This window comes from Rhinatrema bivittatum, chromosome 16 (assembly GCF_901001135.1).
Source record: "Rhinatrema bivittatum chromosome 16, aRhiBiv1.1, whole genome shotgun sequence".
Classification (NCBI taxonomy): domain Eukaryota; kingdom Metazoa; phylum Chordata; class Amphibia; order Gymnophiona; family Rhinatrematidae; genus Rhinatrema; species Rhinatrema bivittatum.
Window position 1 is genome coordinate 46,451,228 of NC_042630.1, and position 15,295 is coordinate 46,466,522.

The 15,295-nt window shown below is 43.3% G+C and overlaps 1 protein-coding gene across 1 annotated transcript; it reads right to left on the bottom strand.

Annotated features, from left to right (window-relative positions):
* Positions 1-2,092: 2,092 nt before the first annotated feature.
* Positions 2,093-3,028, bottom strand: LOC115077622 (olfactory receptor 1019-like). The gene has a single exon (XM_029579917.1). It carries the CDS (start codon positions 3,026-3,028, stop codon positions 2,093-2,095), a length of 936 nt encoding a protein of 311 aa, XP_029435777.1.
* Positions 3,029-15,295: the final 12,267 nt, after the last annotated feature.

Here is a 15,295-nt window from a genome sequence, read left to right on the forward strand (position 1 = left end):
GTATGTTACCCAACTGACGTGACCCATCAATAATCCATCTAACAGGACCTCAACAATAACCAGCCAAAAATTTGCCCAATACCTTATAGGCAAAACCTCCGAATTAAGTACAACAAACTCACCGATCAACCTTGAACCTACCACTCAAACACCCCTTACCACACCAACATGATCACAGTTTGAGACCATAGCTGCCACCGAGGTAGAAACCATTGTTCAAAAGATCAACCCCACAGCACACCCACTTGACCCTATTCCAACAAAGACCCTCAAACTTATCTCCAACTTCCTAGCAAGGCCCATAGCAGACATCACCAATCTCTCCCTCGAGCAAGGAGTTCTCCTGGATTCCCTTAAATGTGTTGTAGTCAAACCTATCTTAAAGAAACCCCAACTGGATCTGACCATCCCATCCAACTACCAGCCCATCTCGAACCTACCGTTCCTGGCCAAGATCATTGAGAAGACAGTCATCCACCAAATATCAGAATTTCTGGAAAACCAAAATATACGGGCTCCCGCTCAACATGGCTTCAAAAAATTTCACAGCACCGAATCACTACTACTCACCCTCACAGACACAATACTACGAGGGTTTGACTAAGGTACATCCTTCCTCCTAATTCTCCTTGACATCTCCTCTGCATTTGACACTGTCAATCATAAGATCTTACTTCACAGGCTAAGAGAAGTAGGTATCAGTGGCACCATCCTACAATGGTTTCAATCATTCCTCACCAACAGATCTTTTAAGGTAACCCATGAAATAACAACATCAGAAAGCATTCCCCTCGCACAGGGAGTCCCACAAGGCTCATCCCTGTCCTCTACCCTCTTTAACGTTTATATGCTGCCACTATGCAACTACTAAAACAAAACAGGGCTCACCTACTTCCTATACGCCGATGATGTACAGATCCTGCTCCCTATCAGAGACATCAACAATACTCTAAACCAATGGGAGTCCTACCTGACAGATATATCATCCATCCTCACCCAAATGGCGCTAACGCTCAACCAGAGCAAGACGGAAATTCTTCACCTCTCCAGAAAAACATCAACACCCAATTCCGACCTCACAACACCGACCAAATACAACATGCTCACAACAGTTAAAGACCTCGGAGTCACCTTGGACAAGGAACTAAACTTCAAATTTCATATCAAAACTCTAATAAAAGAAGGATTCTACAAACTTCAAATCCTCAAGAAACTCCAACTCCTACTTCACCCCCCAGACTACCGGACAGTTCTGCAATCCCTCCTTTTTGCCAAGATAGATTATTGTAATGCCCTCCTGACAGGTCTTCCCACAGCCACCCTCAAGCCCTTCCAGCTTCGTCAAAATGCAGCTGCACGGTCACTAACAAATAACAAAAAAACGGACCACATTACGCCCACACTCAAACAACTCCATTGGCTGCCCGTCCCTTTCAGACCCCAGTACAAATCTCTTGTGCTCATACACAAAGCAATCCAAAATGATAAAGCCTGCTGGTTACAAAAACCTCTGACCCCCTGCAACCCCACCAGAAATCTCCTCTCAACCAACACAGGCCTACTCACCACTCCCCCCATTAAGGAAGCTCATCGAGTCATCACATCTATAGCAGGCCCTCACCTCTGGAACAAACTTCTACCCTCTCTCAGAACTGACTCCTTCACACCCTCCTTCCGAAAGAACCTCAAAACCTGGCTCTTCTGGAAAACATTCCCTCCGGACAAATAATCTCCATCTTTATTACCCATCCCCCCAGATAAATAATTTCTGCCCCCCCCCCTCCCCGGACCCTGCCACCCCCTACCCCCACCTCTTTACATAATAAGTTAAATCAGAACATATCTCTATTTAAAGGGTTTTTTTTTAATATACTTCTGTTAAGGTTTTCTCGCAAAGCAAGTTATTTCATAAAGCATGTTTAAATATGCAGTTAGCCAATCTGTTCAATGTACAATGTCATTATAAGGCCTGCCTTAGACATCATGTTATATGTAAACCAATGTGATATGCCAAATCAAATGTCGGTATAGAAAAATAAACAAATAAATAAATAAATTTGACAGTCACAAAAGCAGATGTTCTTCTAATTTTTCATTTAAAATGATTTTTAATAAATACTTTTCGGAGGGCTTCTTTTACTGCTTTGTTATTCAGACTGTAAATGAGAGGGTTAAACATGGGAATTAAAACATTATACAGCAGAGCAAAGAACTTGTTTTGGTTCAATGACTGCATGGATGTTGGTCTCATATACAAAATCATTGTAGTTCCATAAAAGAGAATAATGACTGTGAGGTGGGAGGAGCAGGTGGAGAAGGCCTTGCGTCTCCCCTCTGTGGAACGAATCCTCAGGATAGAGGAGATGATGTAGATGTAGGATGTCAGGGTTGAGATGAGGCAGGGCAGTGCTATAAAAAATCCAGCAATGTAAGTCATACTTTCAACAGTGAAGGTGCTGGAGCAGGAGAGTTTTAGAAGTGCTGAAGGATCACAGAAAAAATGATTAATCTCATTGGACCCACAAAAGGAGAAATGAGATATCAGTGTGTTGTGTGCCACTGGTTCCAGAAACCCAAAGATCCAGGTTCCTGCAACCATCAATATACAGACTCTTGGATTCATAATCACAGTGTAACGTAGGGGGTGACAGATCGCCACATAGCGGTCATAAGCCATGACTGTAAGGAGTTGAATTTCTATACATAATGAGGAGATGAGAAAGTACATTTGTATAAAACACCCAATTGTGGAAATACGTTGCCCCTTCCTTAAGAGGATGTCTAGCAGTTTGGGGAGAGTGAGTGAGGTGTAAGAGATATCAAGGAAGGATAAGTTACAGAGGAAAAAGTACATGGGGGTGTGAAGGCGAGGGTTCAGGCACGTCAGGATTATAATAGTGAGGTTTCCCAACAGGATGATCAGGTAAATCAGTAAAAACAGAAGGAAAAGAGGAATTTGTAGATCTGGGAATTCAGGAAACGCTAGAATGTTGAACTCTGTCACTGTGGTGAGATTTTCCGCTTCCATTGGAGTTTGGGATATAATAAGGGAATTAAAAAAAATTGACATTGTTACAATTAAGCTCATTCTATGTACATTAGAGAAGAAGCTATTAGATACTGTCCAGGGACTCATACAGTTAACAGAGATGAAAGGAGTTGTCTGCCCATAGATTTCAGCCTTCTTCTCGCTACCCACATTTGGGTATTTACTCGTTTACTATGCTGATGACGTGGAGTTGAGGAAGTCATCATTCATCTTTCCTTAAAGCTTCCTGTCACACCGATATCCTGAGAAAGAACAGAAGAAGAACCATTAGGGTGAACCAGCTGTGCAGGTTTGAAGGAGTCAGTTTGGAAAACCATTGACCAAGTTTCCTGGCAAGCTTTTACCTTCACCAAGTAAAAGTGAGGGGCAGAGGTAGCCATTAATTAACCAAATAACACCAAACAGAGTGGTACTTTAATAGGAAAAAAGTCAAAACCAGAATGACAACTCTTGAAGTCTCATTATAAACTTAAAAGTAGGTCCCACATCTTTAACCCCTTCCCAACTCTCTCCTTATGGGTAAGGGGCACACAGTCTGTACTGGGGCTGAGTCCTTATCTCTCTCTCTCTGCTCCCCAGTGTGAATGCTCCATTGGAGGCAAGGATTTACTCTCGAGGACCAATGTGCTGACTGTTTTCTGTGTCTTCAGTGTGCCAGTAAATAGCTGGGACTCCGTACTGGTGTTCCAAAATAACATTTTACTGAATGAAATCTTCAACATGTATAAGTTGCCATTTTGTTAACCTCTTCCTGGTATGATCTATCATACAGAAAATAAATTCCAGTTATAAAATCTATGACTCCTTGAATCTCTCTATGGGGTTCCCTCTATTCCCTCCTGGACATTAGTGCAGGCTTGGTGGTAACTAGGCAGGTTCCTCCCTTCTACTGAGGTTTTCCCTTGGTGATGCCTGAAATCTACTGCTTGATTTTAATTCTAAGTTACATCCTCTCCTTAGTGTGTCAGACGGGCACCTGCTCTGCTGCTGAGTGAGCACTGGATAGGTAGCTCAATGCTTCCTTACTCCTCTCAATGGGCATTGGATTGGCAGTCCCTCTCTCCTCTAATAGATTTCCATTGTGTTGTTACCAAGTCTCTCAGGTTGAGTGATTTCAGGGGTGAACTTTAAAGGCACTAAAAGCACAAAGCAACCTCCAGCTATTAAAACAAATCAGAGAAGCCTTACACATCTATAATATCACTAATGCTAAATCATAAGTGACTGTTCCTAGTTGCAGTCATAAGACACATAAGTATCTTTAGTCTTAATGCTTAACTCATGTGCAAAATTTGATAGTCATGCACAGAATCCTTCACTGAAACATAGAAACATAGACGTGATGGCAGAAATGGACCCACGGCCCATCCAGTCTGCTCAGCAAGCTCTTTTGGTTATCAGTGTCCCATACTTATCAGTTACTCATACTTGCAATTTCAGGGCTCATGTTGGTTACTGTTTGAGACCAATTTTCCTTCGCCCCTCACCCCCACCCCCCCACCCCCTTGCCATTGAAGCAGAGAACAATGTTGGCTTATCTGTCTAAGTCAAATGTTGGCCAGGGTATGCCTTATTTATAACTCAGCCCTGAGATGGGCCATATTTTGCTCAGAAGAGCTGCTGCAGGGGGGCAGTAATTACATATGCTGTGAAGGCATCATTAAAAATAAACATAGAGATCATGTATGCACAACATTCCCAACATTTAGTGCGCCTCAGAATCTCTCTCCGCACCTCGACCCGCTGACCCTCGCAGGCCTCCACGCCGCTGAACTCCCCACGAGGCCACGAGAAAGACCAGCACAGACCTACCTCCACGGTATGCCTCAGCTTTTGCCTCCTGAACCTACCTCCACAGTAGGCCCCAGCTGTGCCACCTGCCCCCTGGACCCAGCTGGACGGACGACCCTCACAGGCCTCAGCCCAAACCTACCTCCACGGTAGGCCTCAGCTTCTGCCTCCCGGACCTATCTCCATGGTAGGCCCCAGCTGTGCCTCCCGCCTCTCAGACGTACCCGGACAGACGCACTGCGATCATGACCGCTCGGCCCGCCCGCTGCCTCCACTGGACCACGATACCCTCCTGCTGCCGACGGACCACCGCCACCCTCAACCGATGCCGTAGCTTTCCCGCAGTCCCAACATAGAGCCTCCAAGCCCTCCCATCGCTGGCCTACCTAAGACTCCGCCCACCTATGCTCCCAAGGTGGTGATGTGGAACAGGACTGGATACCAGAAAAGAGGCGACAGTGCGCCTCAGGATCCCTCTCTGCACCTAGACCAGCCGATTCTCGCAGGCCTCCATGCTGCCAAACTCCCCACAAGGCCACGAGAAAGACCAGCACGGATCTACCTCCATGGTAGGTCTCAGCTTCTGCCTCCCGGACCTACCTCCATGGTAGGCCCCAGCCGTGCCGCCTGCCCCTCTGGACCCAGCTGGATGGACAACCCTCACAGGCCTCAGCCCAGACTACCTCCATGGTAGGCCTCAGCTTCCGCCTCCCAGACCTACCTCCATGGTAGACCCCCAACTGTGCCAACTGCCTCCCAGACATACCCTGACAGACGCACCGCGATCGTGACTGCTCAGCCCGCCCGCTGCCTCCGCTGGGCCACAATACCCTCCTGCCGCCGACGAACCACCGCCTCCCTCAACCGATGCTGTAGCACGCCAGCAGGCCCAACATAGAGCTGCCGAGCCCTCCCATCACCGGCCTACTTAAGACTCTGCCCACCTATGCTCCCAAGGTGGCAACGTGGGACAGGACTGGACACTATAAAAGAAGCGACAGTGTGCCTCTGGTGCCATATGCCTGCGTTGCATGCTTAAGGAGCGCAACAAAGGGGCCTGCCCCTTGGCGTGCCCCTTAGTGCGTTGCCTTAGCATGACTTCCCTACCTAGGTCACCATCTAACCGCTCACAGGAGCAGACCCCTACCCCACTCTTCCTCAAGTCTGACGAGATAATACCCCTGGTGCCTATCTCCAGTGAAAAGAACCTCCCTCTTCCCTCTCCCCTTACCTCTTGCAACCTTAAACTTACCCTTCTCCCGCTCCCAGCAAAAAGAACCTCTTTCCCCTCTTAATCCCTCTTAACCCCCCTTTACCCAGACCATAACCGCTTCCTCTAGACTCCATTTTTGGATTTTTCACCATAGCCTTGACAACCTCTCACTAACCCCCAGGACCTAGAACCCTCAGACACCCATCAGACCAACTGACCGGTCCTGCCTCCCTCTCTTAACTACGAATACTCTACTGCTACATCCAGAAGTACTCCCACCCCCTCCCCATTTTTTATCCACTCCCTTCAGTAGTGCCACTCCCTCAATAGTGCCACCTAGTCCCTCTCAAATTAAAAAAAACCTTAGAACCTCCCCCTCTCCCACTATGGCATAGCCAATACCAACACTCAGATACAACAACATCCGTCACAATGCACCCCACCTTACCTTCCCCCCCCCACCCCCCCAACCAAGCCAGATCACTCATACCGATCATGCTGAATCCTCTCACAACTCCTGGGCCTCACAACCTTCATACTAATTCTATTCAACTCACAATCCATAGCAAAAAAAACCCCCTATTCTCAATTACCTACTACTCGATGAAAAACTGGACATCTGTGCAATAACAGAGATCTGGCTCAAGGAGACCAACTCAGTCCTACTTAACCAACTCCCCATCCACATTTATGATATCTTCTCAATACCCAGACCCCCCAAAAAAGGCAGAGATATTTTACTCGCTGCAAAAAAGATCTCAAACTCATACAGCAACCTATCAACCTCCCCCCCAAAAATTTAAAATAGGCCTTTTCAAATCCCCCAATCTGCAAATATGCTTAATATATACCCCCCCCCCCCAGGTATATTAGACAGAGACCCATATCCCATCATCGAACTTATAGCATTCAACATTTCATTCAACACACCAGCTATTATCCTTGGAGACTTCAATCTGCATGTAGACGCCATACCCCTATCACACACCAGTGAATCAATCTTAGCCTCTCTCCAAGCCATGGGATTCCAACAGATCATAACTAGTCCCATGCACAAAGCAGGTCACTCCCTTGACCTAATCTTTACAAACTCCTTTATCCTTCCCGACCCCCAACCCATCCTACACCCCCATCCCTTAGTCCGATCACTTTCTCATCCGCATCACCTGCTCTATAAAGAGTAATACACCCAGATCCAACACAAAAACCTCCATCCAATTTAGAAAAACTTGTACCAAAGGTGAGCTGACCAGCTTGAAAAACTGACCAGCTTGAAAAACTTGACAACCAATACAGAATCTGCTCTTTCATCCTGGAATCACCTCAACAGCAATATTGCAATAAGATCTGCCCCTTAAGAACAAAAGAAATAAATTCTGCACACAACAGCAGAAAGTCCTGGTATAGCACAAAACTAAAAACACTGAAACACAACCTGAGAACACAAGAAAAGAAATGGCGTAAGGAACCCTCACCCACCCAATTAGCAAAATACAAATCCCTCCCACACTCCTACCGTGGAAATATTCTTAAAACCAAAAGAGATTTCTATGTGCTAAGAATCCATGACCTACAATTTAATCCCAAAGCCCTCTTCTCATTTGTGGCTGACCTCACCAAAACTAGAGATGTGCATTTATTTATTACAAATTAGGCAATTTCAACGAAATTGCCTAATTCGTTGTGGTTCGGGGGGACCTGAACCACGAAATGGATTTTCCCTGAGCTTCGTGGAAAATTTGTTTTTTGGGTTAGTACGGGGGGAGAGGCACATTTATTTAAAAAAACAAAAAAACCCACCCCAACCCTTAAATTTTAATTTCGTATAACCCCCCCCCCACACACACACACCATCTCGATCCCTCCCAAAGACTTACTAAAAGTCCCTAGTGGTCCAGCGGGTTCCCCCGAGCGATTTGTCCCTCCATGCTCTCGGGCCTGCTATGACTCAAAATGGTGCCGATAACCTTGCCCTTATGATGTCACAGGGGCTACCGGTGCCATTGGTCAGCCCCTGTCACATAGTAGGAGCAATGGACGGCCAGCGCCATCTTGTGCTCCTACCATGTGACAAGGGCTGACCAATGGCACTGGTAGCCTCTGTAACATCATAAGGGCAAGGCTATCGGCGCCATTTTGAATACTGGCAGCCGACAGCCTGAGTGCAGGAGATCGCTCCGGACCCCTGCTGGACATCCAGGGACTTTTGGCCATTGGCTGGCCCCTGTCACATGGTAGGTGCACTGGATGGCCCATGCCATTTTTAAAGATGGTGCCGGGCCGTCCAGTGCTCCTACTATGTGACAGGGGCCAGCCAATGGCACGAATACCCTGTCACATGGTAAGGGCAAAGTGCCATCAGTGCCATTTTTATTAGTGGCAGCCAACGGCCCGAGAGCGGGAGATCGGTCCCGGGGCTTCCACTGGACCACCAGGTATTTGTAAAACGTTTTGTGGGGGGTTGGGAGGGTGGGGGAAGGTAAGGGATTAGTTTTAAAGGGTTGGGGTGGGTTATTTTTTTATCGGCTCGGGCGCAGCAGATAAAAAAAAAATGATCGGGCCGCACGAAAAAAAATTAATGATGGGAATCGGAACCGGAATCAGAACCGATACCGGTTCCGATTCACATCTCTATTAGCTGTACCCTACTATCGAACGGCTATCTGATTTAGGCATCTCTGGAATCCCATTGCTATGGTTTAAATCCTTCCTAATCATCAGGAATTACAAAGTCAAAATAGACACCAGTGAATCCAAGGCAATTAACATAACTCGAGGTGTACCTCAAGGTTCCTCCCTCTCCTCTACCCTCTTCAACATTTACCTACTGCCGCTGTGCTGCCTCCTTTCAGAACTCTCTCTTCCATATTTTGTATATGCTGATGATGTGCAAATAGTTATCCCCATCAAAGATTCCATACATAATGCCCGCGAGATGTGGGATTCTGCCCTGTTGGCCATCAACAACTTCCTTACCAAGCTTCATCTTGCCCTCAACACTAACAAGACGGAACTTATGATCATCACCCCCAACACAACTCTACTATTACCACCCCCACCAACAATCGCCTGCCCACTATCAACTTCTCCCCTCAATTACGTGATCTAGGCATCACCCTTGACACCAACCTCAACTTGAAAAAATTCATCAATTCCACATTAAAAGATTGTTATTTCAAGCTGAACACTCTAAAAAAGCTCAAACCCCCTACTGCACCCTAACGACCTCCACTCTGTTCATCAATCCATCATCCTTTCCAAAATTGATTACTCCAACAGCATCCTCCTGGGCCTCCCCAAAAACACTCTTGCCCCTCTACAAATGCTCCAGAATGCTGGGCATGCATCCTGACAGGTACACGCAAAAAACAACTTCACTGGTTCCCGATTTCCACCAGAATTAAATGCAAGACCCTCTCCCTCATTCAGAAAGCGTTTCACAACCCCAACATGCACTGGTTAAACGACTCACTTCTACTCCTCCCCAAAATCAGACCCACTAGATCGCAATATTTAGCAACACTTCAAACTCAATCACCTAAACTCACCCACCTTATGACAAGCAAAGAACGCTCCATATTGCTGGACCCACATTATGGAATACCATGCCACCTGATCTATGACATAAGAACATAAGAAATTGCCATGCTGGGTCAGACCAAGGGTCCATCAAGCCCATCATCCTGTTTCCAACAGAGGCCAAACCAGGCCACAAGAACCTGGCAATTATCCAAACACTAAGAAGATCCCATGCTACTGATGCAGTTAATAGCAGTGGCTATTCCCTAAGTAAATTTGATTAATAGCCCTTAATGGACTTCTCCTCAAAGAACTTATCCAAACCTTTTTTGAACCCAGCTACACCAACTGCACTAACCACATCCTCTGGCAACAAATTCCAGAGCTTTATTGTGTATTGAGTGAAAAATAATTTTCTCCGATTAGTCTTAAATGTGCAACTTGCTAACTTCATGAAATGCCCCCTAGTCGTTCTATTATTCAAAAGTGTAAATAACCGATTCACATCTACTCATTCAAGACCTCTCATGATCTTAAAGACCTCTATCATATCCCCCCTCAGCGGTCTCTTCTCTAAGCTGAAAAGCCCTAACCTCTTTAGCCTTTTCTCATAGGGTAGCTGTTCCATCCCCTTTATCATTTTGGTTGCCCTTCTCTGTACCTTCTCCATCACAACTATATCTTTTTTGAGATGTGGTGACCAGAATTGTACACAGTTTTCCAGGTGCGGTCTCACCATGGAGCGATATTTAGGCATTATGACATTTTCCGTTTTTTTAACCATTCCCTTCCTAATAATTCCTAACATTCTGTTTGCTTTTTTGACTGCTGCAGCACACTGAGCCGACAATTTTAAAGTATTATCCACTATGATGCCTAGATCTTTTTCCTGGCGATGTTTCCCCGCTTCACGAAAAATGCCTTATTTGCATGGGACACGCCCCCTCCTGCGTTACCACTGCGATATTGGAAAATGAGGCCCTAAGTTAGCACGAAATCTTGGAGTGTGGGTAGACACTAATTTTATCATTAAAACAACATATTTCTAATGTAGTAAAAACTTCATTTTTTAAACTACACATCCTTAAACGCCTACGTCCTCTCTTATTTTACCATGACTATCATGCAGTATTAAAAGCATTGATTTTGTCGGGATTGGATTACTGTAACGGTCTATACCTGGGATTGCCTGATTCAACTATCAAACCTTTGCAATTGATATTGAATTCGGCAGCCAGACTTCTCACTGGCACCTCTCTAAAACAACACATTTCACCAATTCTGTATAAACTACATTGGCTCCCTATTAAATATAGAATTTGTTACAAAATCATCATGCTAATTCATTCCCTCCTGAACAACAGTGATTCCACCTGGATGTGTTCTATATTACACATCTATAAACCGCAGAGAGAACTAATATCCACAGGTAAAAATTTATTGGAGATCCCCTCAGTAAAGAATGCAGCATTAAGTTTGACAAGGAGCAGAGCTTTTTCAGTTGCCGGCCCAATATTGTGGAACGCTCTGCCAGATTTGTTTAGATTAATAAGTTGTCGAAGAGATTTTAAAAAGGCTCTAAAAACCTATTTCTTTCATGAAGCCTTTAAAGATATGGAAGTATCCTAGTCACACAATGACTAAAGATATTAAATTATATAGTAGTATTTATTTCTTATCTATAAGTTTTTAACATAATTGGCCATTTTTTATCTTTTGTCATTATTATTTTTATTGATCATTATACATTGTACTTTTATTCATACATATTTTATTTTATTTGTTTTTATGCATTTTATTTTACTCTATATTAGTAATTATTTGACCGAATAAGGTCATCTGACTCTGTAAACCGCTTTGGTCAGTAAGTCTTTACTGGAAAACGGTATATAATTTGTTTAAATAAATAAAATAAAATAAATAAACCATGTCTTTCTATATGCTCTACGATTTTGATCTTGAGAATAGTTTCCACTATTTTTTCCGGCACTAAACTCAGGCTTACTGCTCTATAGTTACCTGGATCTCCCCTGGAGCCTTTTTTAAATATTGGGGTTACATTGGCCACCCTCCACTCTTCAGGTACAATGGATGATTTTAATGATGGGTTACAAATTTTAACTAATAGATCAGAAATTCCATTCTTGAGTTCCTTCAGTACCCTAGGATGCATACCATCTGGTCCAGGTGACTTTCTACTCTTTAGTTTGTCAATCTAGAACTCTGGCTCCTGTACATTGTAGTTATTATATTATAGTTGTCGTATTTCCTGTACATTGTAGTTATTATATTATAGTTGTCGTATTTATTTATTTATTGTTATGCCAATCAGTATTATCCATAGTTCCTGTTACTGTAAATGCATATGATACCCCTTTATTTAGTTCCCTTTCTTAAAACATTTCTAATTGTTATAACACCTTTCCCCATTATTTTTCATTTGTTACTTGTATTCAATTGTTACTTGTAAGGGCCCTGCCCAAAAGTTATTTGTTTTATGTAAACCGATACGATGTGCGAACGGCTATCGGTATAGAAGAGACTTTAAATAAATAAATAAATAATAAAAATACATCTTCCAGGGTCACAGTGATTTTGTTCAGTTCGTCTGATTCATCACCCCTGAAACCATCTCCGGAACTGGTATCTCCCCAACATCCTCATTAGTAAACACGGAATCAAAGAATCAATTTAGTCTTTCTGCAATGGCCTTATCTTCCCAAGAGCCCGTTTAACCCCTATGACATCTAATGGTCCAACTGACTCCCTCACAGGTTTCTTGCTTTGGATATATTTTTAAAGGTTTTATTATGAGTTTTTTCCTCAATGGCCAACTTGAATTCAAATTCTCTCTTTGCCTGTTTTACACTTAACTTGACAATGCTTATGTTTTTTCCTAGTTTCTTCAGATGGACCCTTCTTCCAATTTTTGAAGGATTTTTTTTTGGCTAAAATAGCCTCTTTCACCTCACCTTTTAACCATGACGGTAATCATTTTGCCTTCCTTCCACCTTTCTTAATGTGTGGAATACATATGGGCTGCGCCTCTAGGATTGTATGTTTAAACAATGTCCATGCCTGTTGAACACTTTTTTTTAAAATTTTATTTTTATTCAACTTTTAAATTATTATAACATTACATTACATTATAAATTAGAATTACAGGCATTTAAAGCAATTACATAATTCTATAATAATCTCTACCCTGAAATAGATTGCCTGTATATAAAATAGGAAATCCACAAGCTATTTAACAGAAATCAAGCGGTACATCAAATATAGACTATACTGTTATCCAAAGAAAATGGAGAGTACACTGAGTCTTAACTAAATACATTCTTCTAACCGCTAATCTGTGCTAACTGGGGTGTGGGAGCTCAAGTACTTCTGTTCATACAAGCCTACACAAACAACACATACCCTCCCCCTCTCCCTGGGCACAATATTAGGTCGACTCTCCTGCTATAAGTGATCTTCCGACCAATGTGTGCTAATTATTGGCTCTATCTTAATTAGTTTCTCCCTACCATTATTGACATTCGACCTATATTAGCTTTTTTTCCTCTCTCTCCTGCCCCTATCTCATCCTACCTCTTTTCACTTTCCTGTAAATATCCTGTAAATAGTATCCTGTAAATTTTCTGTACATACCCCCCTGCCCTGTAATAAGTGATACACTATTCTACTATAATTTCCCTCAGCCCCTACTAACTATTACTTCAATATACTTTAATTCCCTCAGCCCAAATTAATCAGTAATATTTTTTCTTTTAAATTCCTTTATGCAACATTAATGATCTTTATATTTGTTATGTCTTCCCTCAGCCCCTATTAACTATTGTTTTAATACTGTTTTAAAAACATTCATTGTAAAGCTCTGTTAGCTGCATTACTAGTTCTTTGGAAACCGATGTGATGCTCCGAATGAATTTCGGTATATAAAAATGTTAAATAAATAAATAAATAAATTCATCACAAGAATACATCACAAACAAGAACAGCATAGAAAACAAATCAATAGGTGCATTTTGTACATTGCCAGGAGCTGTGTTATAATTATACATGCAATGGATGACACTTGGCTTCAGCATCCTAGTGATGTATTTTATAGTGCCAGATTCTATGGATGCCTTATATCTAACTTCTTGATGACACATTGGCAGCGCTATTTCTTTTCTTAGCTTGCATAAGGTACTGCTCTTTGTGGTGTCATTTCTATTAGCTTGATCATTATTCCTGTGTCTGAAAGTCAGGGTACCTTTCATGGGGACAGTTTTGAAAAGTCCCTGTCTAGAAGCAAACTCTCTGGATGCTTTCATCCATGGGCTTTGCACCAGTTTCTGAAGGGAAAGTCTGAGCATCCTTTCTCTTGGAGAATCATCCTAGAACCAAGGACCCGTATCTATCCCCACATGCTCTGCATAGACTTGTTTTCCCTTGAAAATAATGTGTGTAGATTTGAAAATCCCATCTGCGTACGTTATTTCTCTCCCCTGACCTAACAGTGCTCCAGAAACGCCTCCTTCTAATCCAGCTCACAGCACACAAGCTGTGGTGCACCGTGCATACATTTAGCTGGGTAAGGGCTGGACAGTTTTTATGCATCTACTTTATTCAGGTTAAAATAATTAGCATTTATTCAGGAGAATGACTTTTGAAAACTCCCCGGCCTCTGTGCTGAATTCACGTGCGGTGCACTCTACAGTCTTCAAGTCAAATCTCTCTTGCATATTCGGTGCTGACCCAGGATTCACAGACCAACATTAAAAACTTTGAATCCTAAATATTAATTAAAAAATAACACAAGAGCTCACAGAAGAGCTTGTCTTTGAATATCAGTGCCTGGGAAAATGTGCATAATAAATCACGGTGAGTGCTGGGAGAGGGGAGACGGAGATCTCCCCATCTTTACAGTGGATAATTGTATGAGCATTGTCATGAACCCCTGCAGTTACTGTGCAGCCACTCTGAGGATGGTAAATTAGGACAGAGCCAATTTATCTGGAGAAATGACTGAAAAAGCTGCCTCAGTGATTATCAGCATGAGCCAAACCCTATTCATGTTTCTGCTGTGACAAAATGTGATTCAGTCTAGTGAACCAAGATCCAGATCACTGTCCTGTAGTTTAAGTCCATAAGTCGAAAGGGGGGGTCATTTGCGGTCAATATGGACATATGGAGAATTCCATAAGTTGAGTCTATGTCCATATGTGCAAATAAAAATTTAAACCCCTCACCCGCCTTAATCCCCCCCCCCCCCAAGACTTACCAAAACTCCCTGGTGGTCCAGCGGGGTCAGGACGCCATTTCTGAACTCCTTTGCAAGGAGCACGTGAGGTCGGCGTCACGTGATTCCCCTCGGGTCCGCTCCCGGACCCTCATTGGGCCCAAAAGGCACTTTTGGCCAGCTTGGGGAGTTTTGGTAAGTCTTGGGGGGGGGGATTAAGGAGAGTGAGGGGTTTAAATTTTTATTTAGATCAACAATCGCGATTTCCAACGTATTCAACATAGCTATGTTGAATAAGTTGGAATAAGTTGGAAATCCGATCGTTTACGCCTCATCACTTTTTTAAGTTAAAAAAAAAAAAGTTGCGTTTTACATTTAAGTTCAAAATGAATGCACACCCCTACTGTCCTGTATCCTAAACAGTTTTCACAAGGGAGACCTCTCATAAGAGGGGGTCTCTTCCACAGCAATGTCCATGAGTCCTGGAAGCTGCTGC